The sequence below is a fragment of the Cnephaeus nilssonii genome, assembly GCF_951640355.1.
Source record: "Cnephaeus nilssonii genome assembly, chromosome: 16".
NCBI lineage: Eukaryota > Metazoa > Chordata > Mammalia > Chiroptera > Vespertilionidae > Cnephaeus > Cnephaeus nilssonii.
Genome location: NC_137087.1, coordinates 46,703,374 through 46,721,600, shown reverse-complemented (window position 1 = coordinate 46,721,600; position 18,227 = coordinate 46,703,374). Strand labels below are relative to the sequence as shown.

The window sequence follows — 18,227 nt, the reverse complement described above, 5'->3', positions numbered from 1 at the left end:
ATGCCAGGCAGCAAATGGGTCTAATAGTGACTGGAGAAGCAGGATTAGGGATGGGTACCCCCAGTAACTGACTTAAGACCCAGAATTGGCCCTAGCCAGTTTGGCACAGTGGATAGAGTGTCGGCCTACGAACTGAAAGGTCCCAGGTTCTATTCCGGTCAAGGGCACATGCCCGGGTTGTGGGCTCAATCCCCAGTAGGGGGCTTGCAAGAGGCAGCCGATCAATGATTCTCTCTCATCATTGATGTTTCTATCTCTCTCCCCCTCTTCCTTCTCTCTGAAATCAATAAAAATATATATACATATATTTTAAAAAAGACCCAGAACTGCCAGAGAGTCTTGGGGAGCCCCAAATCCAGGCTAAGAGGATGGTGTCACCACAGTGCTTTCTGGTGTTGGGCCTACACAGGGGCTGGCACCTTCATTTTCACAGGGTCCACACTCAGGATGACCTTCACAAGGTCAGGGACACCCTAGATAACAGCATATCTACTTGACCAGGGCCAGGCCACCTTCACCAGCACTGGCATGGGGCAAACAGTTGAGGAAGTGAAAACAAAAAAGGCTCTTACCTTCCTTTGTTCAATCCTTGCCCCACTGAAGTAGCCCAGGGACCGGATTGAAGGGCCACAGCCATGTCCGATAGGCAAAGCGGTGTAAGTCAGGAGCTCGCTGAAGAGCACCTGTTGTCCTGAACAGGCAGGCCGCAAGGTTCATAAAGGGGTACCTGGCAGCACCCTCTCGGAAGCTGTTTGGGTTCAAGTGATCATTGGTACAGGCAGACCTCAGAGATATTGTGAGTTTGGTTCCAGGCCAGGCCACCTCAATAAAACAAGTATTGCAATGGAGCAAGTCGTAATCCTTTTGCTGGTGGAGGGTCTTGCCTCCAATTTGTAGAAAACGCCAACACCTGTGAAGCGCAATAAAGCGAGGCGTGCCTGTACTGAGTGTTTTGTCCTCTCTCCAGGGAGCTCCAGTGGCAACTCTTCTCCGGAGTACCCTCGGAAGGAATTTGGTATGTCCCTTCCTTATTTCCTGGAGAAATGGTCAAATGAGGCACTGGAAAAGGGCCGGGGGGGGGGGGGGGCGGTAGGGGGAAGGAACATCGTGAGTTAAATGGATTCTCCTAAAAGAGGTTAACCTCTGCTGACCTGTTTTTTTCTTGCTTTTCATCCTAAAACATTTATGGGGGTTGTTGCAGCCTTTGCTCGTGAGGCTACCGAAATAGCAAGCTATTCATACAAAGCTCAGGCGTGGACAGATAAGCCCTAAGGCCAAGCAACAATTGTAGGATTTATTTCCTTCCACAGAGATCTCCCAGCAAAGAGGAGTGGGGGTCAGAACACACACATGCCAAACATCCCAGCACGTCCACCATAGCAGGCGTCTGAGAGGCACATGGTGGGACAAGTGAATCCCAAGTATCTTCTGGCCTTAAGTCTTTCATCCATGTTCTCAGGTTCTCACTGTGCATATGAATTGATATGGTCATTGATTATTCAGTGGTTATAATTTTATTTGTTTGCTTTCAGTGAGAAAACCAGAGCAATCTCTAACAAAACAAAACAAAACAAAAAGATCTGGCAGCTTTTTGATACATTGATCAGTGTGTGGTAAACTAGTCCAAATGGATCATGCTCCTAAATGAATTATCTCAGCTAACCTAACACTCTAAGTGTGAGCTGACTTGACATTCATTTAGCTACCTTAACTCCTTAAATCAGTGGTTCTCAACCTTTCTAATGCCGCAACCCTTTAATACAGTTCCTCATGTTGTGGTGACCCCCAACCATAAAATTATTTTCGTTGCTACTTCATAACTGTAATTTTGCTACTGTTAATGAATCGTAATGCAAATATCTGTTTCCTGATGGTCTTAGGCTCTACAGCAGCGGCTCTCAACCTGTGGGTCTCGAACCACAGGTTGAGAACCGCTAGTAGGGTCGCATTAAGGCTTAAATGCACTGGGGCCTTGTAAAACTTTCTCTGCCTTTTGGCTACATGGTCATCATTTATTAAACATCCACTATCCATAAGGACGCCTATCTGGAAAATACATACTGTGAAAACCAGCTCCTCCCCCAACCCAAATAGGTCTACCCCCACATCAAAAATATTTAGCATACCACCTCTTATCTAAGATAACTTTTTTTTGTTGTTCGTTTCTCAGCATCTTCTGCAACCAGAGGACGCAGCCAGACACGAGGTGAGCTCTACGGGTTCAATTCAGTTCAATCAACAAGTATTTTCTGAGCATTTAACGTGTCCAGCCTTGAGCCAGGAAATGGGGGGAGTGCAGAAGAATAAATGAGGCCTGGTTCTACCCTCAAGGGGCCTACAGCCTCCGGGGAATCTTTTGCTGGCTCCACCAGGATGGGAAGGGTAGATTTGATGGTAATCTAACAAGCACGTGGAGACAGGAATAAAAACGCATGGTAACCACCTGGGCAGTAGTTGGTTCTGCTGTGGATTGTCTGAAGATGCTGGCGCTACATCTTGTTTCACTTCTCGTCTCCTGGTTGACTTTAACAAGAGGTGCTGTGAATGCCTTTATGCATCAAAACTGGGCAAAAGCCCTTCTTTTCCCAATTATCCCTGGGGACAAAGGGCTCTGTGACAGTTTTGCACTCTCCACATCTGCCCATGGATAAGGCTGTAAGCGGGAAACGTGGTCCCGGGCAAGCTGCCCTATTGAACCTGGTGAGGAGCAGGTGTCAGGGCCACGCAGAAGGCAGAATTCTTCGTAGGCTTTGGGAGTTCTCGATGACCAGCCTAGACTTGAAAAGTTAGGAACACACCAACCAATCACAGCTTTAGGCTGATAGTGGAAAGATGCCAGTCTTCCACCTGAAACTAATGATGTTAAACTATCCGCTTTCTGCCCTCTCCATTTCTGAAGAGGCCAAAATGGCTAAGTAAACATCCTAGGTTTTAGAATCCTCTCGCTACTGCCTGAGAGACCCTGGAGGCAGGAGAGCAGCGTGGTTCTGGCAACTGGGAAACGGGTGACTGGAAAGGGGTGGGTCATTGATGACTGTGATGGAGCCGCCCTCTTCAGCCTGGGGTTTCATCAGAGCATCTCCGGGCGGCTGGAGGTGTGCAGTGAGCAAGCTGGGGTGTAGAGAAAGGACATCTCTTTTTCAGCAGCACTCGTCCTGGGTATACCTGGGTGTCCTGTTCCCAGGACACAGATCTCAAAGCAGCCCAAAGGTTTATCCACTGCTCAGAGCTCAGTGTCAGGCACTGTGACCCAAGTTCCTTCACTCACAGCCGTCTCCTTCCCTTTCCTCCTACAGAGAGTGAAATCCGGGTTCGACTGCAGAGTGCATCCCCATCTACCCGATGTAAGTGGGCACTGTCTTGCTGAAAGGGCCCAGGAATCCAGGGCTGTGTGTGTGTGTCACTTAATCATTAAATGTCTCTGAGGGCCTTCTGTGAGAGAGATCCTGTGCTAGGTGCAGGGGCAAGGGGGAAGGAGCTGAGTAAGTCACAGTCCCTGTTATTCTGTTGTTCACAGACTAATCAACCACCAACTAGGACAGCTCAGGGAGTGGAGGGAGCAGGGGTCCTGGGAAGCCTTCCTGGGTTAGTGTCACTTGAAGAGAGACTGAAGGGTGGATCAGTTAGGCTCCATGGGATGAGCTGGCAGAGACATTTGAGGACCACATGATGAGACTTTGGAGAAAGCTTCAGTGTGGCTGAAGGAAAAGCAGCAGGCGGGGCCCTCATGGGATAGTTAGATTAGAGAAGGTCAGGAGTAGAGTGTGAGAGGTTGAACTTGATCTCAAATGTTAGGGATTCCCCATCTCTGCAGACTGTGTTAGACTTCTTTTGTTCTTGTTAGAGGTTATTTGACATTTTGAAATGATCCCAACTATTAGGACAGGAGCCAAGTAGAGTAGGAGGAGGAAGAGTTGAGTGGGTGGCTCAGGAATCAGAGATGGGTACTTGCCCAAAGAGCTCAGTGCCTGGGGTCCAGGAATCTGCCTCTAGGCCTGATGCTATCTCACCTGAGCCCTTCTAGGCTTAGGGGTGCTGAGTCCATAGGATGGGATCTCAGGGGAGGGGGTCCTGGGTGGTCCTCCAGCAGTTATTGTCTGCAAATCTGTCTTCTTTTATGCATTGCCCTTGCACCATGCCTCCCCCTCCTCCCTCCTTTCCTGTTTGCCATGTGGGAAGCACTGGGAGCCTGTTCCACTAGATCGCCTTGCTACAAATAATACCAGCCAGACGGGCTTGAAATCAACTCACACAAAAACAGCATAATGTTTAGGAGTTATGGGCCACAAATCCCTTTGACACTGCAGAGCATACAAGGTCAGGGACCCGACACCTGAGGTGTCCTGAGCAGGGGTTGAAATCACGACTGAACCATTTGTTTCAAGGGATCTGGTTCTCTAACTGCCCTGGGTGTAAATTTCCCTTGACCCAGGATGACATTGTCTTTCAGCCACAGAGTCATCCCTGTGGTGTCTGATGAGGTATAATTAGGAAATATCTACCGACGACTTTGACCTCCTTGTAGAGGCACTATATTTATGAGGCCATTAATATTACAAAGTGCCAGGTTAATAAGTGCTATAAATTGACAAAATGCAAAAAGTATAAGGCTAACCAAAAATGTCCCAGCATGCAAAGTAGATGCCATCCTCCCTAGTGTCCAGAACGCCATAAATGTAACTCTCACTGCAGCCGGACTTGGGAAATAATCCTGGGCCTAATGGAGAATGTGGGGATTTTTCTACAGGGACGGAATTGGATGAAGTTAAACGTTTGGTCAAGGGAAGCCGATCAGCAAGCGCGAGCCCCACCCGGAATTCCTCCAACACACTCCCCATCCCCAAGAAAGGCACTGTGGAGACCAAAACCGTGAGCTCCCAGTCAGGTGAGCCCTACATCCCGGGGCTGCTGCGTGGAGGGAAGGGAACAAGGTGGTATTCAGTCATACCCTGGCAGGCCCTCCAGACTACAGCAAAGCACTGCCCTTTATGCAGCATGAAAATGTGGGCTGGTCAACCATCCCAGGGGCCTGCTGAGTCAGGCTCTACATCCTACAGATTTTCTCCAGGAGGTTCTTGACATCTCCTGGGAATGTGTTGGCCAGGTTCCCCAAATGAAGAATATTGGGAAGTTGTCATGTTTTCTTTCATTGATGCATTCATTCAGTGAATGTTTATTATTTGCCTCCTCCATGCCAAGCACCAGGCACTGAGGAAAGGCAATGAACAAGACAGACACAGTCATTGCCCTCGTGGAGGTGAGGGCCTCTGGGGGGAGTCAGATAACCAAGAGATCGTAGTCAGATGGGATGAGGGTTGTTCAGCACTCATATATCACGTGCCTACCACGTATAAGGTGGGTTCTGTGGGAGGCAGAAAGAGGAATGAGGAGATCCTCGGAGGGAGATGAGGAAAGAAGCCAGTTCTGCTAGGATGTGAATGGAGCTTTCCTGTCATTTGCTACTGGGGGAGAGGGGGAGAAACCTTGAGATTGTGATCTTCCTTTTATTTTTTAATACAACCGAAACCTCAGAGCACATTATGGCCTGTGGGGCTGGCTCCCTCTCGTAGAAGGAATAGGCCGAATTGGCTTCAGATTTGAAGAAGCACCAAAACCCCTTCTTGGGGACAGAGTGCCATTGGGTCTCCTTGGCAAGGAGGGTTTAACCAGAAAAGGCTGTCATCCGTGCGGGGTGGCCTCGGAAGTGCGGGCTCCCTGCCTGTGCTTGCTGTGTGCCCGGAATTCTGTGGGCATTCGCTATGGGCCCTCACTCGCTGCTCCCTGGTATCTTTGAAGGTGGAGACAGGAACAAATAGAGAATGAGAACATTGGTGGGGACCGCTCAGAGGAGGTGGGGGGGGGGGGCACTTAGAAGGAGAAATGGGCAACCCCAAAGCAAAATTTACCTACTTCAAATTTCATCAAGAGCCAGCAAGAATGTCTAACCCAAGGGATAAGGTTGCAGCAGCTCCGAGGCTTCAGACAGAACTGGGATGACCAACGGCCCGAGTTTGCCCTGGACCAAGAGGTTGCTGGGATGTGGGACCTTCAGGGCTAAACCAGGAAAGTCCCAGCAAACGGAGCCAACTGGGTCACCCCAGCACAGAGTTCTGGTTTGTCTCTCACTGGGGTGTCTGTCTATCTGTCTGTTTCCAGTGTCCGGCACCTATGATGCAACCATCCTGGATGCCAACCTTCCCTCCCACATGTGGTCCTCCACCTTGCCGGCAGGGTCCTCCATGGGGACCTATCACAACAACATGACAACCCACAGCTCGTCCCTCCTCAACACCAATGCCTATTCTTCAGGATCGGGTATGTGATGCGCAGTGCATATGCCCTCCCACCCCTGAGCCCTCCTCACCTTTACCTGGAGCTGAAAGACCCTGCTGGTGTCCACCGTCCCCAAGGCTTGCTAGAGGGGCTTTCTGTGGCCAAACATTCCAAGGTTTTTCCACTGGAATTTCATTTCCTTTCAGTCTCCAAGGTGTTTCTTTGGATGGGTCCACTATAAAAAGAACTATATTCCACAGCGTGTCAGGAAAAATGCAGTGGGAAAAAACACGAAAGCAGATGCAAGGAACCTGGTTTCACTTCATGTGCATTAACTGTGTGACCTTGAGCTAGTTATTTACCGTCTCTGGGTTTCAAGTTCCTTTTCTTTTTTTTTTTTTAAATCTCTTTTTATTTTTTTTTAGAGAGAGAGGAAGGGAGAGGGATAGAGAAATAGAAATGTGGATGAGAAACATCATCAGCTGCCTCCTGCACGCCCCCTAATGGGGATCGAGCCCAAAACCAGGCATGTGCCCTGACCAGGGAATCAAACCCGTGACCTCTTGGTTCCTGGGTCAATCCTCAACCACTGAGCAAAACTGGCCAGGCCAAGTTCCTTTTCTGTAAAATGGTCACTAACATGTGGGCTTTGTCCAGAGCCAATGTCCATCTGAGGCCCAACCAACCTTTGACCACCCCTTGGTGCAAACCAGAGACGAATGTATGGTTCTCTGCTGCAAGGCAAGTGCCTCCGATTTTCTGAAAAACAAATTTAACAAAATATAAAAATGCAACCTGTTAATTCTGGAGCTTTTGGGACACCCCCTGTTCTGGGCTGGACATCTCTCTCATCAGCCCTCCCTCTTCCTGCAGTCTTTGGAGTTCCAAACAACATGGCATCCTGCTCCCCTACTCTGCACCCCGGAATCAGCACCTGCTCCTCAGGTCAGTGCTCGCCAGCTTCCACCGCCTTTTCCAGGTGGTTTGCTTTAATTATATACATGCTCCTTCCTGGTGAGGAAAATCTATGGTTTCTAGAGAAGATGTCCTTTCTGCCCTGGAGCTTGAGGACATTCCTGCGTATACACCAACACAGAGGCAGTGGCCTGGGGGCTGCCCGAGGTCAGAGACAGCTCAATCCCCAAGGGAGAGGTCTAAGGGCAGAGGGGCCGGAGACTTCACTTACATGTTTTCTCTGAGAGGTGGAGAAATGGGAGGAAAGAAGCTAAGTGAGGCCTGGCTTAGGACATTTCAGATACAACAAACAAACAAACAAACAAACAAAAAGAAAACCACAACATTGTATAGTTAGAAAGCTCTTACTTCAGGTCTTTTTATAAATACGGTAGGTCATTGGGAGCTCAAATTTATTGACTCTATTTCCACATACATTGCAACAGCCTGAATGTAGGTTACCAGCCACCTCTTTTTTTAAAGGAATGTGCCTTCTCCTTGTGGCATCATGACTAATTAACATAATGATGTGGGCCTCCGTATTTATTTGACTGGCATATTTCTGATTTCAACACCTCCAATTGACTAGCATCCCACCAAACCCAGAAGACACCTGGTTCAGGCTTCATTTCTTCTGCCTCTGCTATTCTGTTTAGCCAAGTCCTGACTGAAGATATTAAATCCACAATCTTGTACCCCAAACACTACACAGGATGGGGTAAGAGAAAGCACTAACTAGGGAGGAGTTAGCTTCGGCTTTGAAATCAGACTAGGGGTGAGGGGAGCTTGATGTGTTTGAGTCAGAAGGAAGAGTTCAAGGGAAAACGAGGTCTCTGCCAAGTCTATGCCTTCGATCCCTTTGTCTGTATCCTATGCCCACAGTTCCCACACTGTGCACCAAGGCACCCTAGGGTGCTGTAGGGAACAGGGAACTCGGGGGTGTTTTTCCATTCCAAGGGTATTTTGAATACAGTGAAATGTCAGACCCTGTGTGAGCTACCACTGTAAGCAGTGGAGACCTAAGTATTCAATAAATGGAACTATTCATAACTTTTAGCCCAAGATGGGGAAGTGGGGCATAAAAAAATTGCTGTGTCACTTAGAATGTGAGCACTGAGAAAGTTTGGGAATCTCTGTCATATGCAAAGGCATTTATGTATCATGAAAGTGGTGTTGGGGTGCTGGGGGTAGAGCTGCCTTAAGCTGAGGACCCTCCTCTCTGCACCTGCGCTCACCTTTCTTCAATTCCTTTCACAGTGTTTGGCATGCAGAACAATCTGGCCCCCAGCTCATCCGCCCTGTCCCATGGCATGGCCACCACCTCCACAGGTCAGTAGCTGAGGCTTGGAGCTTAGGGACTGGGAAGTAATGCTTCTTTGCAGCTATAACTCACAATATCCCTTTCAACAACTGCATCCGAGGGACTAAGATGTCCCTAAAAATCAATCGACCTTTCCCACCAAAGAAACAGCCCCCGCTCCCAACCTAGAGATGCCAACCTCGATCATTTGCTGGATCAGACATGTGAAAACCCGGGGGAGTATTACTGTGGGGTGTCACCTGTGTAGCCCTGTGATTCATTGCTGTCCCTGACTGCCCACTGCCACTGCAAATCAATCATCTGGCTGATTTTGTGGTTTGCTCCTTGTACACACCTGAGGAAGGGTGGACAGAAGAGGCATGAGCCTCAGCTCTGGCCCTCACTTTGCTTACTGATTAGTTGGAGTAAAAAGTGTAATAAACATGAAACTATTGGGGGATTCTATAAGATAACATGAATCAAACTGTGCAGAGCAGGTCTTAGGGTTGTAGAAGTTCAGAAGGGAAGGTGATGTGGGAGGATCTAGGAGGACTTCATGGAGGAGGTGGCCTTTAGAACTGTTCTAGAAGGATAAGAATTATACCAAAGAAAGTTCCATCTAAGCTCTCATTGCTGCCCCTATGGCTGGAGAGTTGATTGCATTATTTCTTATTCTTCATGTTCATTATTCATTCATAATTATTATTCATTATTATTATCTTCCTCTCATGTGGGGAGGCTGCCTGTCTGCCAGGGCTGGTCAGGCTGCTGCTAAGTTGCATGGAGCTGCCCTCCCACTCTGGTCCCACTCACTCAGTGGTTCCTCTCTTGCAGCATACGGGATGAAGAAAAACATACCCCAGAGCCCTGCCGTTGTGAGCACTGGCGTGTCCACCTCTGCCGGTGAGTGCTGTCCCCAGCTGCCAGGGGCAGGCTGCAGTACCGGGAGAATTGCTCCTTGGTGACACTTAGCGTATGGGAGGAGCAGACATAACCCATTGGTGGTCTAAGGTCCCAAATGGGCCTCTCGGTTACTTCCAGAAATGAGCAGAGATCAGCAGCTCCCTGACCTCACCTTGACCTTTCTGTCCAAGGGAGGCAGGAAGCGTCACCCTCCATACCTGCCTAGGGTCGGACACTTACACCCCAGCTCCCACCTTTGTCTGGAAGCCCCTGGCCTGCTCCTGTTACATGTCACACATGGCAAGAACCAAGGAGCCGGTCAAAGCTGCCACAGCCTCCCTACTTTCTGTAGAGCCATTATTGACTTGGGTTCACCACACAGGGTCAGCCGTTTCCACCATTGCTCTGATCCTGGGTGTTTCCTTCTGGACGCTGTTCTAAGTGCCTGGAGCACAGAATGAACAAGGCAGGCTAGGTTCCTGCCCACCAGCCTGACAGTTGCAGTGGAGACAGATAAACAAGTAGGCAAGATAACTTGAAGGAAAGAAATAGGTGAAAGAGTAGAAAAAGGAATGTGTGTATATTAGATGGGGTGGTCAGGAAAAACCCCCCAGGGCGCTAACACCTGAGACCTAAAGGATAGAAATGAACCACCAGGTTAAAGAAGGGCCTGTCTGAGAAGGGACTTTTGTCCATTCAGTAGAGATCCTATAGCATCCAGGTGGGAGGCTGCCCATCAGCCAGCCCTCCAGTACTTCTGACATGGACCCAGCCTCCTCACAACCAGGCCCTGCGAAGCAGGGGAGGTTGTCTTTGGTCCCTAAGATGCTTCTTAGCAGCCACTGTCAGGGAGACCAGAGACCCTTGGACACACCCACTAATCTCTCTTTTCCTCCCCCTCCCCTTTTCCTTCTCCTTCCTCTTCTGGTCATTCCTCCCTCCACCTCCTCCTGGTACCTTTTCCTTCCTCCTCACCCACCTCGTCCTCTCTAGCCTGTACCACGAGTGTCCAGAATGATGAGCTCTTACACAAGGACTGTAAGTTCCTGATCCTGGAGAAAGATAACGTGCCTGCCAAGAAGGAGATGGAGCTGCTGATCATGAACAAGGACAGCGGGAAGGTCTTCACTGCCTCCCCCGCCAGCATCGCTTCAAGTATGTGGGAGCCCAAAGGACTCAGGTGTCAGAAGAAAGGCAGACAGTGTGGGAGACCCAGTGTCCTAGCAAGGTGGTTTGAGATGTTTTAATAGTGAAAGCACAGTCATCCATTCAAATGAAAAACTGCCTGCCTAACCAGGGTGCTCCTAGAATGTAGACAAACCTGGAAAATTCTGGAAAAGGGCAACCTCAGCAAGACTCCCAACCACAAACACAGATTGGGGCGGGGGGGATTAACCCCAGGAAAGCTGGGTCCTCTTCCTACCCATGTGGACAGGATGTGGAGTGGGGTTGGAGAGGGGGGAGGGAATATCCTAGATTGTCATGAGTTGTGTGCACAGCTTCTTTTTCAGAGGACACCCTAAAAAAGGAAAAGCAAGCTGCCTATACCACTGACACTAAGCTGATCTTGGATACTAATGGTAAGACCACATCTGATCTCTGTCCACCTTGCCTTCAGCCCATCCACGTTTCATTTACGTATTTGTCTCCTGAGACCTCACCACTCCACAGGTGGTCCCTGGACCAGCAGCAGCGGCAGCACCTGGGAGCCTGTTACAGACGCCCAGGCCCTGGCCCAGGCCTGCTGAGCCAGAGGCTGCGTTTTCACAGGCTCCCAGTTGATTCGTGCGCGCACAATATTGAAACAAAAGCTTTCCCATGACATGTGTAAAGCCTACAATGGTATTTTTTTTCTCACCTTACTCATCCTCCCTTAATTTTCGGAACTAATAGAAAATGCTTTGCAAAGCACTTGCTAGCTTTATTTTTTCTTCTCAAACACCTGGATCCTCTCATAGATAAATGCATTGCTTCACTGCTGTGAGTCCCGAACAATCTCTCCAAATCACTGGTTTCACGGGGGAGGGGAGGGCGGGGTCAGTAAAGGAGGGGAAAAGTGTGTCATAGAACATTTTTAGGTAAATGCAAAAGAAATCAGTCCCAGCCCTGACAATGCCTAAGTTAGCAGTTCCTTACATTGTCGGGGTGGAAATGGGGCAGTGAAGCCAAAGGACCCTTTCAGAATCAGATGGAAGCTGTGAACAACTTTCCCAGAAAACTGTGCACTTGCCCACAAACACTCCGTGGTCAGATAGCATCAGGAACTCATCAACAGCCCTCCTCCCAGCCCATCCTTGCTGTCGGGTTCCCTCCACCCCAGGTCAGGAACTTGCATTCAAAGTCCCTTCACCAAGAAGGCCGCGGGGGGGGGGGGGGGGGTTTAATGGGGGAAAAAAGGATATCTGTAATACTTTCAACAATAAAGATAAATTAAAAATAAAAGCCCCTTCACCAAAAAAATCAAGTCATTTCTCACAAGCACATTTATTGTTTGAGAGTAAAGGTCACTCCTAAAAATGTCTAGGGCTTTACAGGTTTCAGGTCACAAGAGGGTTGTGACACTGCTTTTTCCCACCATTAATTGTTTGCCAAGTCATGTCTGCATCGATGCAATTACTCAAGGTGCCTGGGTGGTACATCTACCTAAAGCCCTGCCCCTAATCTGCACAAAGGCTTTCTGTGGGCTCCTCACATTTAAGAGCTCAAGTCAAGCCCTAGACAGTTTGGCTCAGTGGATAGAGCGTTGGCCTGTGGATTGAAGGGTCCTGGGTTTGATTCCAATTAAAGGCACATACTCAGGTTGCAGGCCCGACCCCCAGTGAGGGTCTGATTCTCTCTCATCATTGATGTTTCTCTCTCTCTCCCTCTCTCTTCCTCTCTGAAATCAATAAAGATATATTTTTAAAAATAAAAATAAATAAAAGCTCAGGTCAAAACCTGTTCTCGGTGCTTGTCTTTCAGGAGACGTGAAGACCGTGTCCACAAAGGGCAAGGTGGCCTCCGCAGGTAGGTGAGCCCGGCGAGTCCTGCAGTGACAGCAACCCATGGGGCTGGTGATGGTGAATGGAACAGATAAGGCCCCTAGCCTGGAGCCAGAGCACACCTGAGCCACCCAACTCTAAAGAGTGTCCCTGAAGGCTCAAGGGAGCGGGGTGGAGGGTGGTAGAGGGGGCAGACCGGGGCTAGAGTGGTCCACAGAAAAAGCTTAGTTCAGGGGCAGTTTACTCACAGCTCCCCCCTCACACACACACACACACACACACACACACACATACACATACATTGCTACCTGCCCTCAGGTCCAGGGGCTCCCCCTATAGCAGGAGCAACACAGCAGGGCTGCTGTTGTCCACCCCCCAGACACACACACACAGGCTTTACGGTGGCACTAATTCATGCACATCTCCAACCCTTTACACTTTCCTCTCTCCCTCCTCTAACCTGTGAGAGAGGCAGAGCAAGGGTTAGCACCCCGTTTTAAATACTAACCTTTTTACCAAAAAAAAAAAAAATTGCCTGGGCCTACCTTCAATGCTGAGTGTCATTCTAGGCACTTGGGGATTACACACAGAGTTGTAAACACTGCACCATGGAGATGGGAACACCTTGGGTTTGGGCCTAATAAAATGCAGGAGGTTGTGGCAGGTCAAAGTTCTTCATCAAGAGCTTTAAACCGAGCCCTCTGTGCTACATCCCCTGCTAACTGCCTCCCATGCCTCTCATTTTCACTCAGCAACTGTCCTATGAAGTAAGGAATCTTTTAAGCTCATTGTAGTTAAAAGAAAAGAATTAAAAAAGGAAACAGAGTAGTTAAGTGACCATCTCAGGGTCACACAGCTCAAGCCCAGGGTTGTCAGACTTCTACTCACCAGCCTCATCCTTCACGGAGCCGCACAGGACCCTGAGAGACTCACTTACGTTCACCCGGGCCCACAGGAAGTCACCCGAAGCCGGAGAATTTAGAGGGAAGAGAGCCAAACCACCTGCCTTCACCTCCCCCTTCTCTCCCCCGCAGATATCCACGGCTACGGCTACGATCACCACAACGGTGTCAGTGGCAGTAAAGGCGGCGGCGGCGGCGGCGGCGGTGGCGCCGGCGGGGGCCCATGGGGAGCAGCGCCCACCTGGTGCCCCTGCAGCTCCTGCTGCAGCTGGTGGAAGTGGCTGCTGGGCCTGCTGCTCACCTGGCTGCTGCTCCTGGGGCTGCTCTTCGGCCTCATTGCTCTGGGTACGTGGTAACGGCGGCAGGGCAGCCGGCCCCCGTGCCCAGCTGCCCATTCAAAGGGCAGGGATTTGCTGTGTCCCAAGTGTCGGGCATCAGTGCAGAGAGCTCCGTGCTGCAGGTGGGGAAACAGGCTCTGGGAGGACGCCACCTAGTGGCGGAGCTGGGTTCTGGTGCAGCTCCCTTGCCCAGGCCCCCATCCCTGCAGCACGGCTCTAGGCTCCCAGCTGCCCCGGGAGTCAGGCCAGGCCTTCTCATAGCAGTTTGGCCCGAACGCTCTGTTGGCCTCACACAGCTCCCAGGGCGGGTAAGGGCCAGCGCTATCACCCTCTCAAACGAGAAGGCTGAGCCCGCCCACCCAGACCAGGTTTCTTTAAGGGCCGATGACAATTTTGAGTAGCTAATCCGGCTGCTAGCCATAAGCATTCTGTCAAAATGTTCCCAACAGCCTGGCCTGTGTGGCTCCGTGGATGAGCATTGACTTAATGAAGCAGGAAGCCACAGTTCGATTCCAGGTCAGGGCACATGCCCAGGTTGCGGGCTAGATAACCAGGGGGGAACAGGCAGGAGGCGGCCAATCAATAATTCTCTCTCATCGTTGATGTTTCTCTCTCTCTCACCCTTTCCCTTCCTCTCTGAAATCAGTAAATATATATGTGTATTTAACATGTCCCCAATGGCAAGAAGAAGCTCCCCAGCCCTCAGAGTCCCCAGTTCAGACTTCCGGGGGAGTGAGTGTGTGCTGGGAAGGCACTGGGCTGACCCTCGGCTGAGCTGCCCGTCTGCCCTTTCAGCGGAGGAGGTGCGGAAGCTGAAAGCGCGCGTGGACGAGCTGGAGCGGATGCGGAGCGGCGTGCTGCTGCAGGAGCAGATAGAGAAAAGCAGAAAGGACCGGCTGCAGGGGCTGGCGCCCGGGGTGGACACAGGCATGGACAAGTTGGGGCTGGATGCTTCCAGTCAGGAGGCGCTCTGGCTGTTCATGAGGAACAAGCTGATGACGGAGCAAGAGAACGGTGAGCACATCGCAGGGCAAAGGGCCGGCCTGTGTGTGGAGTGGTACCCGCTCAGGGGACTCCCACACTTCCTTCACCCTCAGGACCAGTACTGTGAACCCATTTTACTGTTGGGAAAACTGAGGCCTGGAAAGAATTGCCCAATATCACACAAGGAGCACATTTCAGAATCCGATTGCTAGTCCTACCCTCAGTTTCTCCCCACTACAACCACGGAGATTCCTTCCGTGTCTGTGTGTCACACAGATGTGTAACTAACTCGGGGTGTACTTTCTCTTGTAGGCAGTCTCCGAGGAAACCCTGGCCCTAAAGGTACTGTGGTGGGTTGAGCCCTTTCCCTCTCATTTCCTGAACTTGGAGCCCTGTTTTCTGGGTGGATTTAGAAAGCTGTTTTCCAAACTGAAGGATGAGCAGTAGACAAATCTTACAGCATCTGTTGGGAGGGTTGGGAATTGGCTGTACAGTCAGAATATCTCAGGACGGGAAGGGACCTAGGGCATCCTCTGAGAGGCGGGTGATGTGCCAAGTGACACAGACGGGGACTGAGAGGAAGCCACGCCCCACGCCAGCTCACCTTGAAATGCGGTTCACCCGCTGTCAGCTGGTCTTACCGACGATGAGAGACAGGCCCTTGGGTTCTCACCCCGTTCACAATTGTTTTATCTTTCTTATTTTAGGTGACATGGGAAGTCCAGGCCCCAAAGGTAATTTTTGCCTTAATTATTAGTGAGGGTTGACGGTTTAAAGCAATCAGCGAGCATCAGAGAACCCACCTCACATGCTCTTGGCCATCGCCCTTCTGTGGTGGGACCGTGAATTGCAGAGCAGCCTGCAGACCCTTGGGCTTTGGTGGGGCAGGGGCTTCGTGACAGAGCAGGGCTTCGCCCCTTGTCAGGGCTCCAGGGACTCCCAGGCCCTCACGCAGCCTGTGTCAAGGGCTTATATCTACCCCCAGCTCCAAAGGGCAGCTGAGGGGCTGCTACTACTCAGCTTCCCCAACCCCCTGGAGGTTTTTATAAATACGGATTCCTGGGCCCAGCTGAGAATCAGGTGATCCTGGAGCAAATGCTCTGGGGCTAGACCTACCCTCTATCCGGGTTTTAATTCTGATGAATCGAGTCAGGAACCACCATTCCAAGTGAGCCACCTGCTCTCAGGGGTCTTAGCCGAGGGAGGCCAGGGATAAAACGCAGCCGTTGGGAACTGAGCCTCCTGTGGGGCATTCAGCAGGAGCACCAGCACCTGCCTCCAGGGGTGCGGGACGGAGTCACAGGAGCGGGTGCCCACAGTGCTAGTCAGGAAGGCCTTTCCTGAGGGCTCCCTTGTGTGGCACACACTTACGTGCTGTAAGAAATGGATGTATTTCCTCAGAGAAGTGGTTTGACGGTCAATGGGGTGGACCCATGGGTGGGAGGAAGCGGTTCCCAATCCCAGGACCACAGCAGCGCCCCTTGATCTAGCCGAGTGGGGTTCACACACTTCAGAGTGCATGAGCATGGACAGGAGATTCTGGGTCCCACTTCCAGAGCCTCTGATTCAGCAGTCCTGGCGGCGCAGGTGGGTGGGGCCAGGAGTCTGCAATCCTGATCACCCCAGTTTATTCGGAGAATCACTGTTGAAGGTGACAGGGTCACCTCTCTGGGCTCCATCTTTCTTCCCAAGAGATCCCTATGCAGGAGTTGGGGCTCCTGCACTTGGTGGTCCTCCTCTCTTCAGGGTTGTCTGTCTCCATGCACACGCCTGGGTCACCGCCCCAGCTCCCCTCCCCAGGACTCCAGCGTGTAGGTCACACCCCCTGACCCTGCTGGGGATGGGGACTGAAGGTCCTGGAGCCCCTGAGCCTGCAGTTGCCAGGAAATGTGGGCTGCCCAGTTAAATTCAAAGCACAGATAATTTTTCACTATAAGTATGTCCCAAATATTACATGAAACATACTTATACTAAAAGTTTATTCAATGTTTATCTGCAATTCAGAGCACCCTGTATTTTTGTTTGCTGTATTTGGCAATCCTGTCTGAATCCCACCTGGTGGCTCCTTTAGGTAATGGCCCAAGTCTTTGAGCTGACTTCTCTTTCTTATCTCTGTCCCGCAGGAGATCGGGGGCTCCCTGGGACTCCAGGTGCGTAATCTCTGATGGCACGGCTGGTGGTGGGCTGCTGGGTCCTGGATCCCAGGTCCTAGGGGGTATTTTCATGTATCTACAGGTATCCCTGGGCTCTTGGGACAGCCAGGTCCAGAAGGACCGAAGGGACAAAAGGGCAGCATTGGTAAGAACTGCTTCTCCATCCTCTCTTTCCGTTCCTCCCTCCCTCCCTCTCTCAATAAACATTTATTAAGTGCCCACTGTGTGCCAGGCCATTTTAGCTGTTGGGGAGACATCGGTGAACAAAACAGAGAAACTCCTGCTTACGTTTGGGTGGGGAAGAAAAATACTAGATAAATTTGTGAAGTTCATAGCAGAGTAGGAGGTGGTAAGGGAATGGGAAAGGCAGAGGCTGGTGGGACATGGGGAGTCCTGAGGGAGCCCCCAGGAAAGGCCTCCCTGAGCAGGTGCCATGTGAGCCAAGACTTGAGGGCATGAGGGAGCCTGGCATGAGGAGAACTTAGAGCAACATTCCAGGCAGAGGGAGCAGCCACAGGCCCCGGCACAGGTGTGCCCACTGGTCAAGGAGTAAGGAGGAGGAGGAGGAGGAGGAAGAGGAGATCATACGGGCCTCAGCTACAACCCAGAAGGGAGGCGGAGAGTCCAGAGGGAGGGCAGGGAGCAAGGCTGACCATGTGGGGCCCTGGAGGCCTTGTGAAGACTTTTCCCCCCAGCGAGGCGAATAGCCACTTGCAGGTTTGGGGCAGAGGTGGAACATGATCCTCTTGCATTCTCAAGGGTCGCTCTGGCTTCTGGGTTGAGCCTGGGCTACAGGGGGCGAGGGGAGGCCCAGGGGACCAGTGCAGAGACTCCAGGCAGGTGTCCTACCAGCGAGATGCTGCCCGCGGAGCCCTCAGGGTCCTAACTCTCATATGGCCATTTCTGTTTTTAGGAGAACCTGGCATGGAGGGACCTGTGGGCCAGAGAGGGCGTGAAGGCCCCATGGGACCTCGTGGTGAACCGGGACCACCTGGGTTTGGAGAGAAAGGGGACAGAGGTAAGAGGCGATTCCTTCACCAGGAGGGTTGGTTACATCCACACTTCCTTCTTCCATTTTTCTCACTAGCATTTGCTGGGCATCTTGAGCCAGGGTCTGGGCCAGGCCTGGTGGAGGGTGTGGGCCAGGCCATAGGTCCAGGCCTCAGGCTAAGAACCTTGCAGAGCTCAGAGTGCAAGGAGAACATGGTCACAGGGAGAAAGGGCCTTCCCACGTGGGGTGGCGAGGAGTTAGGGCTGAGGTGAAGGGTTTAGAGCAGGGCCTGGCGGAAGGCGGAGTGCGGTTCAGATCCCCGAGCCTCTCTTGACTGGAACTAGCCAGGGAAGGAGGCATGGAGAGCCCCAGACACAGGCCCAGCCCTGGAGAGGCCTGGGAAGATTTTGCAATTAGATTCTTAACCATGAGTCTGTTTTTGTTTTTG

General features: G+C 51.2%; 1 protein-coding gene across 2 annotated transcripts in view; it reads left to right on the top strand.

The window, feature by feature from the left end:
* COL17A1 (collagen type XVII alpha 1 chain) overlaps positions 1-18,227 on the top strand; it is a 50,206-nt gene that overhangs the window by 10,681 nt on the left and 21,298 nt on the right. For both annotated transcript variants that reach the window (XM_079793680.1, XM_079793679.1), the window contains exons 6-23: positions 968-1,015; positions 2,171-2,206; positions 3,297-3,344; positions 4,748-4,885; positions 6,157-6,315; positions 7,147-7,218; positions 8,485-8,556; positions 9,362-9,430; positions 10,424-10,585; positions 10,930-11,010; positions 12,392-12,436; positions 13,446-13,658; positions 14,447-14,665; positions 14,948-14,977; positions 15,343-15,369; positions 16,759-16,785; positions 16,871-16,933; positions 17,702-17,806. In XM_079793680.1, coding sequence (XP_079649806.1) covers positions 968-1,015; positions 2,171-2,206; positions 3,297-3,344; positions 4,748-4,885; positions 6,157-6,315; positions 7,147-7,218; positions 8,485-8,556; positions 9,362-9,430; positions 10,424-10,585; positions 10,930-11,010; positions 12,392-12,436; positions 13,446-13,658; positions 14,447-14,665; positions 14,948-14,977; positions 15,343-15,369; positions 16,759-16,785; positions 16,871-16,933; positions 17,702-17,806 — 1,614 coding nt within the window. The remainder of the gene's footprint in view (positions 1-967; positions 1,016-2,170; positions 2,207-3,296; positions 3,345-4,747; positions 4,886-6,156; positions 6,316-7,146; positions 7,219-8,484; positions 8,557-9,361; positions 9,431-10,423; positions 10,586-10,929; positions 11,011-12,391; positions 12,437-13,445; positions 13,659-14,446; positions 14,666-14,947; positions 14,978-15,342; positions 15,370-16,758; positions 16,786-16,870; positions 16,934-17,701; positions 17,807-18,227) is intronic.